A 24,029-nucleotide genomic window follows, 5' to 3' on the forward strand; every position below is an offset into this window, starting at 1 on the left:
CACTTTCTTTATCAGCATCTCAAAACCACACTTTTTGCCTGGAAAACATTGGAAGGATGTGGAATTGCACAGGAAAAGACAACTTCTTTACTGAACTTGCCAAGACTAGGAATAGTTTGTCTTCTGCCTTTCCCATCTCTGCCAAAATCAGACTGTATCAAAAGCCTCTGTTCGTGCCAATCTTTAAAACAGTATGTACTGAATTAAATCACTAATTAGATGAAGGATGAAAAGAATATTCATGATTCAAATAAAACAGAAAACAAACACAGGGAAATGCAAATCTATGTTAAAATTTCAATACACCTTGATGATTGCTTTGTCATTACAGGGCCCTAAAGTATAAGTCAACAATTAAGATACATATAATATAATCTATAATATATAATAAAGAGCTAGAGAAAGACCTCTCTGAAGAAAAAAAAAACACCTACTTACGGGCATCATTTCACATTATCACCATTTTCACCACTTTGGAAATTGTGACCACAGTATCAAACCTTGAAATCTCTTCTCACAGACTCGGAAGGGATTACAGAGACTTAAAAATATACTAGTAAGCAGGCAGGGAACCATGGAAATAAAATACATGGCAAGCAATGTTTCTGTACAGAGACAAGTTTAGCTAAATGTGGTATGAAATGGGGGCATGTCTGTTCATCAGCCCCTGAGGTATATACTCTAAAGCTTTGGGGAGGGACCCTGCTTTAAATCCGTATGTGCTACGTCAAAAAATGGTGCCGTGACCCTGGGACAGGGCCTGAAGGTCCTACAAAAATGCAAGTGTTGCACTGCCATCTAAACACCGAACCTGACAACCTCTAATGAACACAAAAACTCAGATGTTTTCTTGCAGGGGCATGTCACAAGCTGCAGCACAGCCGTGGCTGGATTGCCAGCGATGGAGACTGGACAGGAATCGGGGCATGAAGGCGGGTTATGCCTCCTTCACACCAGCCATCCTCACCCAAGAGGTGCATCGTTTGGAGGAGATTTCTCCTCCGCAGGTAGCAAATGCAGCCAAAGTTATGGACGAAATGCTGACCCCACCAACATCAGTGGAAAAAATGTGGAGTTGAGACCAGGCGTTACTGAAGTGGGAACAAATGTTACGGATGTCACGAAAAGAAAGCTGCTGCCCTGCTGCCCTGCTCCATTCTCAGGGAGCAGTGTATTTCAGGAACACTTTTCCCACAACTCAGGTCTTTATATCCTGCTATAAGCTTATTGTAAAACATTGCTATTAGTGGATGTCTTGTTTCTAGATGTCCTGTAAAAGACCACTTTCATGTCAAACTATGGTAACTATTCACACTTCTGGATTTTTTTTCCTGAATCCTTTTGTTTCTTCATTGAATTATTACCAAAGGCAAAATACTAATAAAGATTTTTGCAAGAATGGTGAAAATCGAGGTGGAACTCAGGCTTGCCCAAAACCTTTTCACCAGCAACCTTGTTTTGGAAAAAAGATGATAAATAAATCAAAATGCACTAAGCAGTGTTTCCACATGGCAATCGCCTCCTTCATTGCGTCTGCACCTCATCAATCACGCTATTGTCTGCTTGAAAGGCGAGCCTTGTAAATGTCATATCCACTCAAGCCCAAGGAGAAGCGAATCAAAATGCAGCAAGGAGTTTTAATTGGATAGTGTAATTAAACTAAAAAACCCCAGCAGAATAGCTTTGACAGGATAGATGAAGACCCCTTTTAATAGGGCTACAAAACATATTTGTTAAAAGGATGAGGCAATGCACGCTCCTGATAGTGCTCCAGAGTACTTTTATGAGGAGGCTACTCACTGCTGGATGTTTTTAATAAGTTGCAGCCACCCTTGTGCACGGCACCAGGCAGGAGCAGCCCTTGCCTCCAAGCCACTGGCAGTGGACACTGAAGCGGTCACCAAGCCGAAGCTGTTCCTTCAAGCCTCCCTTGCTGCCAGCTGCTTCTCCGGGGTGTAAATTGTACGAATCGGTGCCAAACGCACACGGCTGAGTGGCCAGCTCCAGCGCTAGAGGAGAGGCAGAGCAGCTCCCGGCACGGCACAGCGCAGACCACGGACGGCTGCTTGCACGTCTCCAACAGCTCTGCCCTTTTGCCAGGGCTCAAGCTGGCCGCCAACAACCTGGGCACAGTCCTGAGCCTGCCACAGAAAATGGAAAATACGACGAAACCAAGCACCATCTGTGACTTTGCTCCCTTCCCTTTGAGGCATTTAGCCACTCTGCAAACAACACGTCCACACGCATTTGGGCTCGTTTCTTTCTGTTGCATACCTTGAGATTTCTCTCACTCCACGCCTGAGTCTCGGTAACATTTTCTCTGCTGAATCTATTTTTTATCCTTTGACCAGAATCTGTGATTAGGCATCTATCAAGTCCGATTTTTCTTCTATTATTTCCCAGACTGCGTTGTTCACAGCAGGAGCATTAATATTAGGAACTACCGCACAATATTTTGTGCACCATTTGCACAGTGCCTGGATAATTGCTGGCTCTTTGCTCTGGCTCCACTGCAGGGCTATGAACAAACATGCAACATCTTTATTTAAGCTCCCTGAGCTGCAGGAATCCATGCCTTCCCAACACATTCTGTACGTTTTTAGTCCTTTCACAATCCAATAACAAATTCATTAAATTAGTATTACCCAATGTGCATAATCTGGAGGAACCTGATACTGAATTAAAACATCACATACCTTTAGCTTTAAATGAAAACTACATAAAAGCATTTCAGCCATCACTTTGGCTATCACTTACAGCCAGTATGAATACTGCTAGAAAAGCTATTTTCGTGCAGATGTGGAATTCAATGGGAAAGACTGACTCGTGTTGCAACATCAATCAAAACGTCGGCTCTGCTGGCAGCTCTCGACAGTAAGGCAGGTTCAAAGGTCACAGGATAAAGAAAAAGCCAAGCTCTGGTTCAGCTCTAATATCTCCTCGCTAGAAGTCTTGCAAAGGTACCTACCCCCTTCTGTACTAGGCGGCTTTCATTAATCTTCTTGCCATCTTTTTTAACTAGTCATGCAGAACCGCTCGATAGCAAGACATATAATGGGGAGGCCCTGTGCCTATTACCAGGTTAACACTCTGTTAAGCCCCAGTGCAACAATGGAATAAGAATTTAAAGGAAATCTTAAGCTGCAGGGTGCAAAGCAGGCAATTAAATTACAAACTGAAGTTACCAATGTACTCCATGACCTACAGAACACCTTTGTTTAGACTCCCTTAATATTAAGGATATTTTGACCAAGCAGTTGAGACATATATGCTTTACTAAAAAAAAATCAAACCAAACAAGGAAATCCACAAAACAAACAAACAAACAGAAAAACGATCACAGAGAACATTTCTTCAATGTTTCAAGTAAATTATCAAATAAATCTGATTTCTGCAGCCGTCATAAAATGCGCTTAATGGAAAAAAAACACATGTATTTTGAAAACCGTAAGTCTGCCCAACCAATTAGTCTCAGTGCCACTGAAAGGCCTCCCCTGAGCTCTGCTAAACCCCGTGAGCACCAGTGCCAGATGCCAAGGCAAGCTGGTAACCCTGGCCCTCAGAAGGACAGCGACACCGCGGCAGTCACAGCCGCGCTTTGTCCACAGTGCACTTTGTAGGAGAGGCAGTGGTTAGTGACACTGAAGTTTCTCCCTTGTCCAAATAATGTAAGAGACATTAACAGAATCAGATTTCCTTTAAATTACACTATTGCAAAGGGATATAATTGTATTAAACATATTATGTTGCTTCCTTAAGACTTTATATTATGTACACTTAATTGAGATACAAAGCTCTTTTCAGCTATAAAAATGACAACTACTTTATTAAGGTTTAAATCTTATTTCTCAATGATAGGATGCTTCCTTTCAAGATTCAAAACATTCAGAATCTCTCGTGATAATCAGACTGAACCTGATTTAAACAAGCATTTTATACACAGTGTTTCCAGGTTCTAATGGCATTTGATCGAGCCAGCAGGGCCATTACCTCTTCCCTCTGTCTAAATTCAGGGAGTCTGATTTAATTTACAAATAAAAATTCAAATTCTAACCTGGGCCTACTACAAGGGCAAACAAAAATCATCAGCCATTCCTGCCTATGATACCCCCACCAATGACAAATTAGATGCCAAAGCTTTCTCTTTCCATTCTCCATTTCCACTAAGTGCAGCTCCAAGTCCTGCTGCAGTAAAGGAAAGCTTCGGCTTCGAGCCTTCCTGGAGATATTCACAACACGTGATCTGTGAAGTTGTCAAGTTCTTTAACACACAAGTGTCACTGAAGCTTCACTGCACAAACCTGTCTTTGCAGGTAAAACTTTAATTGAAAGTAAGCATGAGCACCCCCACTATATATATACAATTTCTATTTTTATGTTTCTGTAGACAAGTACCAGTAAAAACCTCTAAAATCTCGTTAGTCAGAAAGTCAGACCCACCTGAATATTAAACTGTGTTAATTACCTCATGCAGGAAAACAAATTTTGCATGAAGTTTCAGCTGTACTGAGCTGTACTGTGACCAGCCTCCCTCCACAAGGACCCTTGCCCAGCCCCTGCACAGCATGGCCAGCCACAACTGGAGGCTCCAGAAGTCCCTTCCCTGCTCTTCAGAAACACAGCATGTCAGCACAGCAAAGCAGCACCCAACTTTAGTACAGCCCCAGTCACTAACGTCTGGGGAATGCAGTCAGTTTAATAAAATACACACTCTGTTTTCCCCCAGTGTAACTGTACAAGCCCTGTTACATGTGCAGAACACTTCTGAAAGATGAAATGGAGCATGTTTGTGTTACAAGAGATAAAAACATGGAAACAAAATATATTGCAGAACTCAAACACCTTATCTTCACTCAGCCTCTCTTTCTTTGCAATAATTCATTCAAGAAAGATCCAGGAATAATTTTTGATGTAAACTCTGCTACAAACATATATCACTATGCTGATAAAAATCACAGACAAAACTTGTGAAATACAGTGAGTTTCATTCCTTTATGCTACTAAAATAACTTTTTTCCATTTAAAATTCAAGAGATACCGATCTGCTGTTAAGAGTTCCCCAAAATGCATCATTCTGAGATGTCACGCTAAGAGTCTCTCCTACTGACCCAAAATAATGACTTTTGGAACATCTTTGGTGAATCTGGAGGAGGCCAGTGGATTTCAGGGGGAATTATTTTCTCCTTTTGAAACTATGTCAAACACTTACTTAACATGAAAACTTTATGAATGGCCACATGAAAACGAGTAAATAAAACCCCAGTATCATAAAGATTGCCTTTGTCATAACCTGTCAGAATCCTCTCAGAAGTGACCACAATTCTTCATTTAATTGTCTCCACTGAAAGGCGCTGCCCTTCTGGCAGCAGACTTCGCTTGGGGGCTGAAGTTCTGCCCCTTGTTTCTCCCTGGGGTGGCAGTTGCTGCATTTGGATACAAGGGTCTTTTCCCAAAAGAGCGGGGGCTGCCTCTGGGGCTGCCAAGCCCCCATCCCCTCCAGAACACAGCACCAGAGGCATTCAAGGACAGCCTGAAGGTCTCACGTGTGTGTGTTAGCAGGAGTGTGAGCTGGAAACCTTGACTTTCGAGGCTGGATTTTCAAACACAGCCCCATTTGTTGGCACGATTTTACCACAAGTATTTGCAATTGAAACGAAACATGGCTACAAAACCAGAGGTGTTGATGTATTTACAAGTGCAAAACTACACCTTTAATAAGAAAAATCGGTCTGAGGTGCAACTGGAAATCAAGCACTTAGGTATTTAAAAGTACTGCAGATTCTGCTGTGGCCTTTGCTGACTGCCAGTTATCTGTTATGGAGCTGTGCTAGATCACTTCCCTCGGAGCTCTGTAAAGACAAGCGTTACACATTTGGACTGCCTGGTCACTAGCAATGTCCTTCCCCAGCATCATGCCTTCCCAAGGACCATAAAGACTTGCTGGAGAGACAGAAAAGGAAGGCAGTGACTGGACTAAGAGCATGGAAATAGGAAGGGGTAATGAAGGGGAGAAGGATATAGTTCAATAATTGCTGATAAAATCTGTGGCAGCCATAAATTTACTCTTCCAAAAGAATCCAACAGATCATTACCTCTGTAAATATGTATCACATAATTCTCCCTCTCCGTCACCTTGCAGATAAGTACTTAATATTTAGCATCTCTACCCTGCACAAGTACAAGTGCAATAAAATCCATCTGAGCTTTAGAACTGCAGTTACTTTTTGACAGGAGATAGTTACATTTTGACACCATGGGGAGACATTGCCCAATTCCCCTCAGGCCCGTGCCCTGCTTTTTTAAAACAAATTTTACAAATTTAGACTCTCATTACTCCACTGATACAATAAGCAAAAGCACCAGATTTATAGTTGTACTCTGAAGGTAGCGATCTTTTCCCCCTTTTTTTGGAGACCGGTTGAACTGAGACATCCAATGCATCCTCCAGCTGGTTTAGCTATCACTGCTGCCCAGGCATGGGCAATGTTCTCCTGAAACAGAACTCCCAGCGTGGCATGTTGTAATTCTGCTGATCCTGCAGCCACGAGTGAAGCAAATGGAGACCGTGCTGATACTTACTGTATGCCTCAGATCCTCAGTTGTGTCTGAGAAATTGTTTAAAAACCTCTCCAGATATTAAGAAATTAAAAAAAAAAAAAAAAAGCAATTATGTGGAAACCTACATTTGACTACCGAGCTATGGGGCCAGACACCAGCTAGGAAAAACCAGTTTCCTTGGTATGACAATATTAGCAGCTACTGATAGTGGGCAAGAAACACTCTTAATGATGCCATTAGCTGCAAGCGGCATTTAAAGGACACTCATAAAATGTGTATCTGTTTATGTTATGTTCTCTACAACAGAATCAAGTCAGATTAAAAACATCCTATAATGAATAAAATACACCTATAAAAGGAAAGGACATGGTAGCAATAATTCTTTGGGCATCTAGCACATACAGAGAGGGAGAGAAGAGAGAACATAAATAAAAAGGACTACTCACTTGGGCTTTTTTCTTCCGCAAGGTCACAGGCACAGAGGAGTTCAGAATCGATTGAAATGGGTTTCTGCTTAATCCAAAACTTAGTGCTGGCCTTCTGATTAGTAACAGGGTCTATCTCTACCTTGTCTCCAGAAATACCTGAGATGAGAAAGGATAGAGAGCCACAATAGTGATCTTTTTAAGTGATTTCATATCAGTCATTTGACACACTTTATAAATCTTAAATGGGATGAAGGTATATTGCCAGTTTGGGCTTTTTGAAAGCACAGGAGCTTTTGAAACCAAAAGCAAATGATTATCAAAGTGCATTGATAATCTGCATTTTATTCCCCTGCCTTGCTTGGAAATAAGCATACCAATGAGAAAAAAAAAATATCCCAGAAAAAATTCTTCTCAACACACACAGAGCTCCTCCGGAAACAGCAGCTACACAAACTGCAAGATTTATACAAAGATACTGCTACTTTTTCCATCATCGCTATTATATGTAGGAGACACTATCACACAACGTCACTGTTCTATCTCCTGTACTGTAAAATCTATACGAGAGGACAACACACATCTGTGGTATTACAGAACGGTCTTTGTGTTAACCAGATAATCATAAACAAAGGCGCCCAGTCCCAGAGATCTTGTGCATTTTTACACTGCTGGCATCCTAAAGCCAGCTCTAATTAGGCTGCTTTGAAAGCAAGCTGAGGATCTGAGTAGCTCCTGGCACGGGCACCGGGCCCTGTCTCTGAACACGGGCTTCCCCAGATGGCTCCGGCTTCGCTCCTGCTGTGCGTAGGCTGACCTGGATACACGGCGTGCTTCCACGCGCAGAATCATACAGCAGACCTTTTGTGAGGGAGTGCAGAAAATTCCTACCCTATTATCCCTCTGCATGTCTCTCTCGAGCTCATGAAAGGAGTGTTTTTCCAGTGGGATGCTGCACGAGCAGGCTGAAAGCTACCCGTGTGCTGGAACCTGCCCCGGGATGCTCCCTGCAGTTCTCATCACGGTGGTACAAAGCAAACGTCCTGCTACGCCGCACTGGCGAACAGAAGCTCACTGCGTAGAGTCTGTTGACATGGCTGAACAAACTTCTCAGTCTGCTTTTTACACCAGGATGTGTGGAACCTTAAAAATAATTACATTTCGCAAGTCACGGCTTACTGGTGGAGCTCATGATGCAGCGGCCAAAAGGAAGTAGCACAGGAAAAAAAGTATTTAAATTTCACTTCTGCACCTCTGGAAGAATGGCAGAGAGAACCTTTCCCTCTTGAGGCTTTTGACAATGGTGTTTTTCAATACATTATATTTGGCTTGTCTGAAGCACAAGAAAACTTAAAGGAGCTGATGATTTAACTTGTAAGAGATGTGACAAAACAAACAGAAGATGCCACACTCAAAACAACTCTCTCAAGCCCTCCAAAATTAAGTCAATGTTTCTTAAAGTCTGGTCACTGCTGCAGAATCTGCAAACCACGTTTGTACTTTATGTAACTAAAATCCAGGCATACAGACAGCAAGCAGCACCTGCTTACAGCAGCCGTCCTGCTGCAGTCCGTTCCACTGCACACAAGGTAACCTTCGTTTTAACCCTGGCTGCTAAGACAGGTGATAATAATGCCACCAACCCCCTCCCCTGTTCTATTAATCCAAGAATGCACTCTGTCATTAAACATACGTCACATCAAAGATATCACATTTCAATTAAGCATTGTATCAAGAGCCCAGTTAATACAGGGGCTGTTAGAACTAGGTAATGTGAGCTGGCTGATGTAACCGGAGCTCATTTTGGTTTGCAATGTTATTTTGGACAGATTATTTAAAATCAGCTTTATTGTTTCACTGTAGTGGCTAATTATTCAAAATGGGATTTTCTGTAGTTTAAGGAGAATTCTTAGGTTCTTATTTCCTCGATGAAAGAAGTCAAAGCAAGTTCTAAAAATAAATGTGCAAATTCTTTGTGTGCGAGGTTTGTTCCCTACACCTTTCTTAAAAAAAAAAAAACCAAAAACACATCACCCTGGAAAATATCCTTTAAAAATTTTCACAGTACGGTCCTGTAACTTCAGAATTCACAGTCAGTCAATATTGTTAATGCACCTTGTTAATTTGATAGGATTTGTCAGGTAACTCCACTGGAAAATTATATAAAACTGTTCCAGATGAACAGATGATAGTGACATGAATTAAAGTGATAGAACAATAGTGGAATATAAACCAGAAATGACACCCAAAGTGGCTGTTGATTTATTGCCATCCTGAGTTTGGTTCTGGGCTTCCATGTATATTAGTGCTACAAATCTGGGTCCATTTAGCAGAGAGATGCTCATACATACATCACCAGCTCCTGCTCCAAGCCAAGGTCACTCCCCATTGCATCAATCTTTTCTGCAGAGGCTACTTCACCAAGCATGGATTTTGTACCCATCTCAGATGTAACAGACTTCCTCCTCTTTCATCTTTTTTTTATCATGTAAAATACACTTTAACTTCTATTATTTTTATCTGCAAATTGTTGCTGTATACTTCATCCATTATTTCTGTATCTCGACATCACTGGCTTAAGCTCACACACATCCGAAGAGCACATTGACAAAGAATGTTGTCTTTTCTGTGTTATTGTTTCTGCAATCTGTATGCATTGAAACCTAAAATCAAAACAGTATTATATATGTGGCTTCTACAGTCTTGGTATCACAGCACAAATTAGTCACACTCAGAAAACAAGTAAAAATGCTTCCTCTACTATTTTTTTATTCATTCATTTTAGCAAAAGAAATGTCATCACTGTAGTAGTCCAGTAACACTGCTCTGTTCCTGCTTCCCTTGTGGGGGTCTGCAACTGTCCCCCACCCCTTCTGAAATACTTTCCCGCAGCAGTTTTCCAAGACAACATGCTTCCTTTAGTTTTGCTAATGTAGTACACAAGCAAATACGTCTTGTGCCTTCACAACACGACTGAGCCTTTGTAAAGATGTCGGGAACACTGCTGTATGTGTATTATACCGTAACATCAGCTAAAACATAAAAACCCAGACCTTAAACTGCCACGGCTAAAGCTTTCAGCTGTAATAAAAACATCAGTCAAAAGGGTCATTCCTCCCCTTGTCATTTATGTATCTCTGTTTTCTACCAAGAGCTATGCACAACGTACAGACAACTGAGCTTATTCTGATATTTTCAGGAAATCTTGCCTCAAATTCAATAAACAGTACTCAAACAGCTAAAAACATTTCAGAAAGTACCTCTGTGCAAACACTGATTCACAAACAGCTCACGTTATTGCTACTTGTTCTGTGCAAGTAAAATAAAATACAGTACAGAACCTATTCAAATAAAGTAAATATTTGCATGCACTTAAACATTCTCCTGTGTTCAGCCTATGAAGCTGGGACTCTTTTCCCAAAACCACATGGATGTTTTCAGTGCAACCATCAAACGGCTAGCCAGACAGCCAATACATTCCTGTGCTGCTACCAGCCCATCAGTGCTGCCAGTAAGGGGGCAAGGCGATGAGATCAAATTCTCTAGAAAAACTGTCGCTTTGCCACGGCTGCTGCATAGAACTAATGACACACAAAACTGCTCGGAGAAAAGTCTCTGTAACTGACCATCACTAAAACAACACAGAGTATCTCCAAAACCATAGTTACTGATGAGAAATTAATATATATATATATATATATATATATATATATATATATATTTTTTTTTTTTACATTTCAGATTGCATGGAGCAGTCTGTCACTTGCACAAGATTAACACGGTGACACTGCAGCACTACTGCAAATAGCACCTCAGTGTTTATTTTATCAGCATTGCTCCTTTAATATCTTAAAAACATCCATGAGAAAAACCAACAATATACAATTATTTCAACTTTATTTAGAAGCTTTGATGCTGCCCATTTGCCCAAACTTCGAATACCTCGCTGGGATTTCTTTGATTTTTACACAATAATTAGAACAGAAAAATCCCATTGTGTCACTGTACTGTCAACAAAAAAATACGTTTGCAGGATTTTATAAAAAGGGAATTTTTATGGTCCTTACACTACTGGACAGGGTCAGCTCCTTCACTACCAAACAAGTTAAGCCATTTGTTTCATTTAACAGCTACTCTCCCTTAACCATTTATCTTTAGTGATCTGTCATGACCTTTTCAGGCTCTCATTTCTGACAGATTCCAGATACAGTGAGTCAAACTTCACTGCGAGCAAACTATCACACCCAGATAGTTTACTCAAAAGCAGAAAACATGCCCAGTGCTGTCCTGCTTCAACACCAGCATATAAATCCTTCCTTAACAAGACAGTTCAAAATAAAACTAGAAAGCCTCTTACGTGCAAATTTTGGAGACATATACTTTTATATCTGCTTAAGAACGGAAGAATGAAGAGATTGTAAAGACAACAATACAGATAATGCTATAGCTTAAATTTAGCAATTCTACTGAATTATCACGAATAAACGTATTTTGTAAACATTACAGCACTTAATATCTTACTGCCGAATTATTTCTTTATGGAAGGTATTTGCAGGAATGTCACAGGTCACCTACCAATGCATCATTAATCAAATTTTCACAATTTAAACACAAAGATAAAAAGCCATTCAATCATTTTAAAACAGTAATGGGGCTTTTATAATTCAAGATTCTGTCATCCCTTGGCCTTCAGGTTTTCAAAAGCATTCAGAAAGCTAATAAGGACAGTATAAAACCTTTAGAGAATGCTACTTGTACTTCGTTTCACCTCAAATTTCTACCTGGTCATTAAAATTTTCAGTCTCAGAAAAGAAAAAACATCTTAATTCCTAATTTTGCATAGCCTTATTTAAAAATAACAAAACAGTTGGCAAGAAGCTTTCTATTAGGAATCCCAGATTTATAATAAAAAAAAAAAAAGAGAGAGAGAGAGATGGGGTCATTAAGTAATGGCCTTCTTTCAGAAGAAACATGTGCTAGCTGATGGCGGATAATAAAAATACAGAAGTGTTTTCAACTAAAAGCAATTTTTTTAACTGCTGAAATGCTAGCAACATATTCAAGTGATGTGCTCCATGATAAAATAGACCAACATAATAATGACTGCTTTAAAAACGTCTGAGATGGACAGTTAGCTATTAGAGATGGCCAAAGGTTTGAACCACTCCATTTTCCTAAGCGCTTTAGTACGGATTGATTTACCTAACTGAACATCAGTGGTGAATCGAAGCCTATGGATCATGCTGACTTTGAAGGACTTGTAATGGTGGCTACTGAGCATATCCTGAACTGTAGCTATATCGATCTGGGGGTCCTCCTCCGAGATCTCTTCTCCTCTTGAACCTGCAAAATACACCAACAATAATGAACAAGAGGTTTAAAACACGGCATAAGGCAAAATACAGCTGTCTGTGCACACCTGCAGTAAGGTTTGCACCGTGAGGACTGGCTGATTCGTTTAGGAAAGAAGAAAACGCTCAGGGCCCATGTCTGTGGGAGGAGGGAGCTCGCATCCTCCATCCAAAGACAAAATCACTAATTTATTACAGACAATGCAGTACCAAATCATGTCCCACGTGAAAAGCAATGCAACACCCTGATGCCCGATTCTCACGGGGCCAGCCCCTCTGCCTGGCACACGCTGTCCCCAGCCACAGCAGGATTTTCAGGCACCTTCAATGCCCACACTTTTACCATTTCCCCGTATTTCAGCACATCCCCTGACACGGGTGTAACACGGGCACCCCACCGCAGTGGCACTGCCCCTGCCACTTGCCTCGGGCCCGGGGTACAGACGCTGTGCTTTATTTACTGATTAGTATTCTCATTACTACCGCAGGTACCAGCTTTATAAAAGGTAACATCTCATTAAGCCCAAATACCAATTACTGAAAAAATATAACACACTTTAAAGATTTTTTGCGTTTTATGATGTTGGATTAACACCAATTTAAACATTACTATAATGTGATATATAATTTTGCACAAAGTAATTTCTATGCCAGCTGCTAATAAAGCATCTCAGCTCTAAATGATCATTCCGATGCTGTTAGATAAAGTGGTATAAATATGTTTGAAAACTGATTTAGCTTCTTAGAGAAGATACTGAAGAATGACACGTTTTGTTTAATATCCCAGCTAATGTAGTCCTAAAAGCTGAATCAACTGCCAGTTCGGAGTACTAAATTTGCTGCAGGAGATTAATGAAAACTTTATATTTTGCTGAAATTTTAATAATGGGAAGATGAGATGATGGAATTTTAGTACAGGTCTTAAAGCTGCAGCACAGAGGGCTAAGGACTTGTTGAAGACAGGCAGCCCGAGCAGCCTCAGCACCAACGCTTCCCGCACCAACCTTGCACTCTGGCGATGCACACCCCCGCCCCGCTGGGGGATCCCAGCTCACAGCCGAGCTAGGGTGAGTTTCTGTATTTGGGCCCTGACAGCACGGGGACTGCTTGCTGGGAAAAGCAACAGCTCCCAGCGGAGGAAAACCCTGGCACTTGGCTCAAATCCCCGCTGTTGATTCAGAAGCAGGCTCCCTTTTAAGAGGGCAATTTAGAGTTTCAGAACTACAAGCCATTTGCTTCAGCGAGGGAAGCTGTCAAGGTATGGCCATAAGCAGGACAAACGTAGGAGAGAGAAGAAAAAAACCCACCCGAGCAGCGAGCATTTTCCCAGCTTGCTGAGAGTGTTCCCTTTCCTATTTGCTAATTCAGTAACAAATGTCACTGCTTGTGATAAATATCATTCATGTCTGCATTAAAGTAAGGTTAGCATTTGCTGTTAAATGAGTCAAAATACATGTTGAAAGCACACAGCAGAAGATTCACATTTCATAGACATTAGTCACATAAGCTTTCCATCCTGCCCACAGGAGAGCGGGCGAGATTGATGCGTGCTCCTTGCCGCCCGTAGCACCGCTCCTGAAACACGGACGGGAACGCATCTTAGGGGAAGGGGGGACACAGAAGGGTTAAGCGACAAATTGGGCTGGGCCATTCAACTTGAAAAAATTCCAAAAATCAAATGAAACAGTCTACATGTGAATTTATGCAGAGCCATCTTAACATTGCAACCACTCTATGCTCCGGAATGACAAGATAAATTGTAATGGCTCCTTCAGAGACATTACAATGTATTTTGTCAAAGACCCCTGTGTTAATGTCTCTATACTATGGATTATCATAATGTATCATGTCAAACTCTCATGCTGCAGTACTTCAAAGATACACTGAGATATGTCAAACTTTTTGGTGCACTTAAAAGCATCTTGAAACACGGTGGCGTGGCAGTGCCTGACAGCAAGGCAGGAGCACTGCACCGGCACAGGCTGCCTGCAGCTGAAAGCAAACCTGCCCCCGAGGGGTGGGAGTGGAGGGGGGGCCCGAGGGGCCGAGGCGAGCGCGGTGCAGCTCGGAGGAGGCAGCCTGCCCCGTCACTGCGCCATGCACTGCAGAGCAGCAGGACCAGGCTGTTACACTGCACAGCTCGTGGCTGGGTGCCTGGGCACCTCCACACCCCTGGGGGATTACGAACCGGGGACGTGGGGACAAGGTGACAGGGGACACCCAGAAGCTGTCACGAACCCAAATAGTGCAGCAGGGTCACAGCCAGCAGGGCTGTACGGGAGGAACCCTGGGGAGCCCCCTCACTGCTTCGCTCCCAGCTGAGTGCAGGCAGGTAATTAATGCTGCCCCTAACGAAACGCTGCGCTATGAAAGGGAGAGGCCTCCTCTCCCGAGACATTTCCAACACCACGGTGCACTGCCTGCCATCATCTCCCAAAGCAAGCCCGTGTTTTAATGGGGGATATGGAGACTCACCTCTCCCAGAATTGACAGTATTTTATACAGTGCTATTACAAGAAGCTTTAGCACCAACCGATGCACTGAACCGGCAGCAATCAGAAATTCAGAAACAACAGAAAGAACATGCATCTCCTGTGAAATGTTCTTAAAACACTTCATCTTTATCAGATGAAGACACACAAGAAACCTCTGCCAGGTTCCACTGCCTCTGCGTTCCCAGCTCCCTGCCTGCCTCAAACTGTCCCTAACCTCGCTGCCTGCATTTAGTTACTGTTGAAATGGAAGGCGAAATGTCCACCTTACATGGCTTTTCTGAGGCTGTCTTCCCAGGTTGCGTACACCCAAATTAAAAGTATTAGAAAGCAAATTAGCGAGCTGCCAGACGATATCCAGGGGAAAAAACTGTCACTGCAACTGAAAACGTGAACACCTTGGCAGTGTGTAAAATCATAGGAGTATGAACTGCTGCAGCTGAAGCAAGCTGAACAGTGGGCTTTTGCACTGGAAGCATTTCAGATCCTCTGCGTATCACATAACCTCTGCTGATTTTGTTTTATGAAGCTTTGTGAATGGATTCAGGTTTACAGAATTTCTACAGTTGCTGCTCTTGGGAGAGGAGCCAGGAACTCCACCATCAAAACAGATCATCTGTCTAAAGATGGCAAGACACTCAGACCCCTGAGGGTGCACTGGATAATAGCAGTAATATCAGTAACAACAGAGAGAAATGCCCTGCAGGGAAAAACCTGACTGCAGAGCTTGGCATATTGCTCTCACCCCGCAGCTCTGCGAGGATGTCTGCGAGACTGCCGGAATTCAGCAAGGAGAAAAGAGCCATCTCCACCAGCTGATTGGGGGAAAAATCGTAAAAATATTTTCCACATGCAAGCAGCTGTGAATAAACCTGTCAAATATTTACAGGCCTGTCAGGGTATTTGTAATGGAGATCACACTGTGGCTTTTGAATGTAAAAGCTTCTGCTTGGGAAGACAATCAAGTAAAGTGGATGCTCCAGGACTATTATTTAGCCCAAGAGCCGATCCAGCAATTTGGCTCTGAAGGCAGAGACCACTCTGTCCTGGGTGGAGCAGATCCCGATGCCAGAAACAGACTCCTTCGCATCACGGCTTGCAGAGGACACGGAGATTCACTTTGTAACCACCTCTGCATTTTGCTAATAGCTTACCTAATCAAAGAACATTTACTTTGTGGAAAAAAAAAAAAAAGCAAAAAAAGCAAAAAAAGCTGAAGTTGTTTGTGGGATAGACAGGGCTTGAGGTAAGAACCTGCCTGAACTGCAAAGCCCAGCTGAGAGGCAGGCAGCCCCCTGAGCCCATCACAGGGGTTTAATTACTGGAGAAGCAGGGCAGAAACTCCATGAAGGGAGAGCAGAGAAAGAGCAGCCCAGAAGAAGTGTGTGGTTCTGCTGCTGGTCCCCAAGCCAGGGACAGAGCAACACATGACAGCTAAACAAGAACTGTCATGATTTATTTTCCAGCATCCTGACAGATCCACCCTGCCTGCAGAGCATGTGCCCGGAGCCAGAAGGAGGCTGAAGCTCTGGTGGGCACAGGAGCTGCCTGCAGGTCAGTGCAGCCGGTGCCTGCTGCCCACCCTGCACAGCCACCAAGGCTTCAGCACGACGATGGGTGCCACCAGGACACCTTCTGAGACCAGCCTCCCACCGCCTGTATTCATTAAGAGCTGTACTCATACAGTTTGTACTCAGCAGCACCTGCCAGCAGCCTGGCGTGCCTGGGGCTGTACATGCATAGCGCAGGGTGACCCACGGTGCTGGATTCTAAGTGCAACGCAGGTAACAGTACGGTAGGCCTGGTTCAGCTGAGCCTGTATTTTCAGACATCTCCTGGAGAGAACGGCAGATACTGCACAGTTGATGATATTCTCACAGAAATTGTTTTGAAATCCCTAAAAATGAAGTTATACTGTGAGGACTTATGGTGCTGGACAGAGGAGCATCCTATACAGACATAAGCATTCCGTGCAGCTGTGTGCCCGTTTATCCGTATCAGCTCTCTCATCTCCATCCAGAGGAGGAAGGGGACTTCCCAGCCAGGGCTGGCCTGTTCTCATCTCCGCTCAGACTGCTTGTGTAGCACAGTCACACAAAACCTCAAATCACAGACCTTAAGAAAGTATGAGCGGTGCTTTCTGCCTGCAGAAATTGAATAAAAAGCAAAAACGGTATCAAGCACTACATAATCCTACACTTTAAGATGGCCACTGTGGAGCTTTGGAAGTCACAGTCATGGAACTGATTTCGCAGTCTCCATTTGACTGTCACTCAGAAAATTCACATATTTTCCAGTCTGGAAACAGCAGAGCTGTGTTGTTTTTTTTTAAAACAGGTTGAGTGTAGAGGTTGTACTTTTGTTCATATACTTGAATTATTACGAAATACTGAGCTACATCTGTAACTTGGTCAGCTCTCCTAACAGAAATTCCTGATTTTCAAATGCTGAAAGAGATGAGCAGTAATAAAACGGCAGGGACCAGAAGCATGAGCCTGAACTTAAGTTAGAAAGCTGAAACAGTAAGTCCTATCCAAAAGGGACCCTTGTAAGCAGTGGGGATATGTAAAAATGACTTATTAGTAATATCACAATACAGAAACGCTGCATGTAGCATAGTTTCTTAAAATATTTAAGAAGATCATATTCGAGAACAAAATAATTTTCTGTATTTTCTTGATAAAACAACAAAATATAAAGTTAACTCCATTGCAGAAATGTCCCCTTATTACTTAATGTACTATATACTGCTTAATGAAAGTTCTTAATTGTTATACAATTAATTACATACACAGAGGCCCCAATTACATTTTCCAATAAGACATTGGCTTTGGTACAGGTCTAAAGGCACTAAACCAATTTTAATATATTAAGACCAATTTCCCTTGAATACTAATTACTATCTAATGATAAAATGAGAAAGAGGAACTTTCCAGAAGTAAGATGGCAAATACAAAACTAAATTAGCCATGAATACTTTGTTACTACGCATAAAAGCATTTCACATTACAAAGTGCAAGCTTTTAGTTTAAAGATATATCTTAGTGCAAGTTAAATAGTTCTAAATATTGGAAGCAGTTTGTTAGTTTGAATGCTATTAGTAAAAGTTGGATAGGTAGAAGATTTCTCCATGTATATTTTTAATAATGGAAAGTTTTCTGTTTCATTTAGTACATGGAAATATAAACTTTCTGTTTGCCTAAGGGAAGATGGCAGCTATTTTACTAGCATATGTTTGGCATCTTATATATGTGTATGTATTATATTAATTAATGGTATGAGACTATGAAGAGTGCATTTTAAAAAATAGTTAATGTAACAGTTTTTTTCTTAAGTGGCATATTTTAACTAAAATAATTTAAATAAAAACAAAATGCACAAAATATTTCATTTTGATGATACAATTTTCAAGTTATTTCTTTACAGCACAGCATTGTTATTGTTTCCATTTAATGCCATATCAAAAGATAGCTCCTTAAGCACTACAAAATCTAGTTTTTCAGTTTGCGTAGTGGAAACTAGGCTATGTACAATGCATGAATTATGACTGATCTTACATCCTGTACTGTCCTTGAATATGTACGTGTGTAGAGTTCACTGCACGGGTGTTTCCCATATATCCTGAGCAGGGACAATGGAAGATGACTTTAAGTTCATGCACTTTTGGGGGGAGAAACTGTAAGCAGAAGACTTCTCCTGCGTTCTTTATTGGAGTTTGGTGTCAGTTCAGAGAATGCTCAGTTACAGCATGGCAGAGAATGTGCAAACATTTATTATTTTGCCTAGAGTACTGTCAGCACCAAGCAAACCAAAACAGTGACTTGCTTTTGAACTGTCCAAAATGTCTGTTTTGCCTTCACTTTCAAACACACACAAAACCCACGTGGAGGACAAAAAGCCACTCACCCACTACCTGCATGATGACGCTGCAGCAGCCTGAGGAGAAGGCAGCACAGGGAGGCTGTCGAGGCTTGGCCCCAGGCACATCCAGCTAGTGGTAACCCCTGTCCCAGCAGGGGCTCCAGGCCACAGTCTTGGAAGAGCTCTGATGATTTGCTTAACGCAGGCCAGGACAGCTCACGAATTAACAGTACTTTTGACTCTACAGCCTCAGGGATCTATCTTGCACCCTTCCTAAGCTGTCTTCTGCACAGAAGCTTGTGTTCATGTGTGTGCTGCCTAGCCTAGAAGGCCAGTGGCTGCTGCACAACAGCTTTGGCAAAAGGTGAGTGTTCCCTCAATGTTCTGACTGGTGTTTACTTTCAGACCAAGCCTCCGAGGCTCTCCTGCACCTGCCAGGGCTACAGTTTGGGACTGATGCAGAGCAGAATGAATGCCTGCTGCTAAACTGCTTACAAACTTCCAACAGCTTTATAATCAAAGTAATGATGCAACATGAACCTAGTAACCCATGAGAAGTAAAAGCATCAATAAGAATACCTGCAAACCACAGCAGGGATTCTTCCACAGATTACGAAAATAGGTTAAAATGCAGTGCATGATACCTACTTTTAATTATGGAGTCTGCACATAAAAATGCTATTTTTGATCACATATGCAAAAACCTAAGAAAATATAGGAATTACACATCTTTTCACAGACTAAAAATCAATACAAAAACAATAGCTGGGATGCCGATGTCAGGGAATTCTGGCCTTTGAAAGAGTGTGACTGGAGGTTAAAATTGCTCCATTTCTTCATGCACAGCACAAACCTCTTCTACTTTTCACATCATTCTCTCCTGCAGTTTCTTAGAACCACTCTATAAAGAAATGAAGCAGGAGTGCCAAGAATATTTTGGGAGCAAGTTCGATACTTCCCAGAATGGCAGCCAAAACTATGAGTGCTTAATCTCAGCTCCAGCACTGACGTACCACCACAGAGCTCATTGCAGCTGTCTCATTTTGCTATACCTTACGCAAGAGCAGAGTCTATTGCTTGCCACTGGAGTTAGGAGTTACTTCAGTGACGCTCTGCTGTCTTTCCAGAATAAAATATGAAATGCTGTATCAGAAAAGCATAAATGAAAGGGTCTAATCTTTGCAAGAAAGAAAAAAAAAAGTACACTTCTTGAAACGGACTCTTACTATGACTGTTTGCAGCAAATACTCCAAGCATGGTCTTGACTGAGACCATAAATGCCATCAGTTTCCTCATTAGTACTATCAAAATTTTGACAGCTAATGTACAAGACCAAAAGAGTACAACTGTTGGAAAGAATGATGGATGGAGCAAAATGAAATGGAGGACAAACCCAAATCTATGTTAAATGTCCATTTTGTAAGTTTCATATTATTTCTTGCAAAGGAATAAATCAGGAAATAATGTTAGGACCATTAAAATAGTAACAGTAAAAATGTTGCAGAGTAGCTGGAGAGATGACTATTTGTCTACCTTTTAAAAAATCATCATACTACTCTAGTTATAGCTTCATGGTTAATTTCTTTAAATTCAATTAAAAAAATATATCAGTGCCTTCTACAGCAGTATTGACATGGCAAAATATATTGCAGACCAATCACTTTATTCACTAAATAGTGTCTGCAACAGAAAAATCTTCATATTTCCAGTGTTTTTCAGGCTTGGTCACAACTTTACAGAGCAGAGTTTAACAGAAAAAAAGATTAATCATAAAGTGATAAACAGGATGCAGACTATTTACTAAAAGGTATGAAAAATCCATCATTTCCCTCTGGAATATTCTTTTGGCACAACAGAGAAATGCCTCAGGAAAGAGTCTCATCAAAACTTACTTGCCCAGACAGTACAGCTTGTATTCCAAAATACATAACTTATGTGAGTTTAAGCAATTTACAAGAGCAAAAGTGAAAAGGGCAAACGTACTGTTCTCTCGGACAAGGCAGAATTCCAAAGTGCTCTGGCTCTCCAAGGTACAGTCTAAATCTACTGGGACATTAGGTTCACTCTGCTTCTCCAGCCGATACTGAGGACCTGAAACATAAAGTAACTTGTAAAATCATCTGTTTTCTAACAAAGTGATGGCTTATCACGTTCGACTAATATGAGATTACTCACACCCTAGAAGTAAGGCAGGTAGGTGCTTATGTTCTAAAGCTCTTATCCAAAGGGAAGAGCCCTATCATGAAAAGGTGGAGGATGGTGTGCAAGAAAACAAAATATTCCAGACATCTATAGCACTCCAGCAATGCTACCCACCATGTTCCGACCAAATTCCAACCAACATTTCTGTATTATTCCTATGCTAAATAGCACGGATTGTTAATTAATAATTCTGTATTAAATACCCTGCCCATGCTGCAAGTCAGGGGCATTGCCTGTTGTAAGAAATTCCTACCCAGATCTTGGTGTGCAACTAAGCTGTATTATTTGGGCATTTTTCCTGATGCAAAAAGCACGATGTGTTGCTGCCCTCTGCTCTGCCCTCTCTGTAGCTCTACGTACAGAAAACATGTTCATTTTCAGGAGCAAAAACATTGCTCCTGATGCTGGAGAAAAGGAATCCGTCTCTTTGCTACAGGGTGGGAAAGGACCCCAACAAAGCCAAGTTGTAAGTTAATTTGTATTTAAAACCTGGTGTAGGTTGTAGGTAACAGAAGCAATGACAGCAAAACCTCGTTTTGTCCATTTGTTAAATACAGCTTCCCAAATTCCTAAACACCCAAATGTTGAACGATACCCAGAAATGGCAAAGCCAGCAGAACTGCTGTTTCTGATCTGAACTGCTGTGTTGCTGGCACCTGTGACCGAACCCACCGCTCCAGCTGCTGCTACCACAGATGAACCGCTGGGTTCAGCAGGGCCTTCAGGCCGCGACCAGTGGGGCTGGGGATCTGCTGGTGCCAGCAGTGCACGGTGCGCCCCCGCTCCCTGCCTCATCACGGCAACTCTCCCGTGTTTCCCAAGCTCTTGTTATTCCACTTCTATTTCCCCATCCCAAAAACGTATACAGTATGTTAATGAAATGAAGAAGCGGAATTGCCCCTCTCAGAAGCACTGGTGTCTGCACAGGTCACACCTGAGACCTGTCTGGTGAGACGAGCACATCGCTGCCCTACGATGCACTGCTAGGTATTACGCTATCGCCTACCCCACTGACCCATTTCTATTCATCCAACATTGTTCATCCGCTTGGTAAATTGTTCTTCATCTGATAAATTGCTTTGCACAGGTTGTGTCAAGCCTGTATTAACTGTCAGTACAGTAACAGAACTACAGGCCAAAACCAGGAAATACCGCGGAACTCAGAAAAAAGTAAAAATGGACTTCTAGACAGTCCCTTCTCTTAAACAACGTATCTTAAATGTCTGTACACATTCACGCAACCTGTACCTCACAACAGCTGAAAAACGTTAGGCTGATTCTGCAAGGAGTTTTACTACTTTGTGAGGACTTCTCTCACAAGTTCCCATGATGTAACTGCAGCAGCAATATGACGTGATTCAGGGGTTTCCGAACAACACTGCTCTGGGAATTCCAACAGAATTTCAGGTTATAACGCCAAAGCTGGGTTTTATGGGTTTCTGTAACCGGAGGCAAATGCTCTGCAGGGCTGTAGGAGAAGCCCTGGGGAGCATGGCAGAGGGTGGCGGCAGGACGCCCTGCGGGGCCGTGAGCTCCTCACACACCGAGCGCCAGGCCGGGCCGCAGCCAGCCGCTGCTGCTCCGCTCCACAACAAGCAGGGAGCGGGCACGTCAGTGTGGAGGTTACCAGGGCAAAACACCCAGAAGACAAAGCTAATGAATGCGAACTCCCGTTCTAGTCCTGTGATTTTGTCACCAATTCTTGGAGAGAGAAAAACTGTTGCTGCGTTAAAGCAAGCAGGGCGTGGATAAACAAACGTGCAGGCCTACAGAGAGGCAGGAAAGAAGCACGACAGCTGTTTGAAACAAGCCACAACACGGTGAGAGAAGAGTGACTGTACTCTCAAACACAGCCTTTGGTCAAAAGCTCGCAGAGACTCACTCAGGGCCCCAGAGGCACCCCGGCCCTGGGGTGGGTGCAGGGCGGCCTGGGCACCTCTCTGCAGGGCCACGCTGCCAGCACAGCGGGCTGCACGGGGGAGCACACACCAACCCTGTGCTGCAGATACTCCTGGAAACAGCCTTTTCCCTCATCTCAGCTTATTTTAATGTACCGGCAGACCAGCAGCTGCTGAGAATCGGGGTGTCCCCACTGCCGTGCACCCCCTTCCCCAAAAGCCCTGTTCAGCCACCCACTGGTTCCTGCTTACAGGTACCTATTGTGCTTTATTATTTCGAGATACCCCTTACAGCAGGGGAAGGCTTATCAGGAATTAAAACCAGACAACAGAACAAACCCCAATAACTCATCCATAGCATTATTTTCCTATGGAACAACACAAATGTGTCCCAGGAAGAATCAGGGAGTATAATCAAATTAAGCGGCTCTCTTACAAAAGGCGAATGGCCATCCGCATAACAACAAACCAATTCTGTTGCCATTTAAGCAGCAAAGCCTTCAGAATGGGGTTTTGAAAGCATGACCCATCAGTTCTAATTTTTAAAACTTATCCTTTCAGTCAAGACTAGAAAAAGGCCCATTCCAACTTTTATCTTCACTACAAAGTGCTGTTATCTTGGGCTGATGTCAGGAGCTCTATCTCTCTTTCTGCTGACAAGCAGAGACGAGAGAGATAAGATTGGGAACGAATCTCACTTCTCTGAGTAAATAAATAATCAATACTCATCTAAATGTAAATGAGAAAGTATCCCCCTCTGATAACAGGGCTCTTATCAAACAGCCAATTTTCTACAGACATTTGGCCTCAACCAAATCACCATCATTCAGCCCCAGCCTAATGGCTAAAAATCGTAACTAAATTGAACCGATCACCAGAGATCAACTAAGTTCAGCCATGGCTACTACAGGTTCAAATGTTTGGAATGCAATTTTTCCCCCATTAACTTTCAATAGCAATGAAGAATACCACGGTCAGGGGTTGAATCTGCACAATAAACAAATACTAACACTTAAAAAGAGAAGGAGGCTTTAAGGAAAACCCTGAACAAAAGCCATCCTCGTCTGCAAACAAGTTGGTAGGATAGAATAACAATTATAGAACGACTTACCTCAATATTTAATGTTTGTGGAGGTCAAACCTAACCTTAACTAACCAGACCAGTATAAACAAAAACCTCAAATGGTTTAAAACAGAACCTGTATTTTTACAGTGTTAGTCTCTGCAACAAAACACACTGTG

General features: G+C 42.3%; 1 protein-coding gene across 2 annotated transcripts in view; it reads right to left on the reverse strand.

Annotated features, from left to right (window-relative positions):
- Positions 1–24,029, reverse strand: part of MAPKAP1 (MAPK associated protein 1) — a 101,397-nt gene that overhangs the window by 6,447 nt on the left and 70,921 nt on the right. The window contains exons 8-10 of one of the 2 annotated variants that reach the window (XM_027470853.3): positions 20,671–20,778; positions 12,186–12,326; positions 7,005–7,142 (exon numbers count right to left, since the gene is read on the reverse strand). In XM_027470853.3, coding sequence (XP_027326654.1) covers positions 7,005–7,142; positions 12,186–12,326; positions 20,671–20,778 — 387 coding nt within the window. The remainder of the gene's footprint in view (positions 1–7,004; positions 7,143–12,185; positions 12,327–20,670; positions 20,779–24,029) is intronic. The other variant, XM_027470854.3, reaches the window with a different exon arrangement.

The sequence above is a fragment of the Anas platyrhynchos genome, chromosome 18, assembly GCF_047663525.1.
Source record: "Anas platyrhynchos isolate ZD024472 breed Pekin duck chromosome 18, IASCAAS_PekinDuck_T2T, whole genome shotgun sequence".
Classification (NCBI taxonomy): Eukaryota; Metazoa; Chordata; class Aves; order Anseriformes; family Anatidae; genus Anas; species Anas platyrhynchos.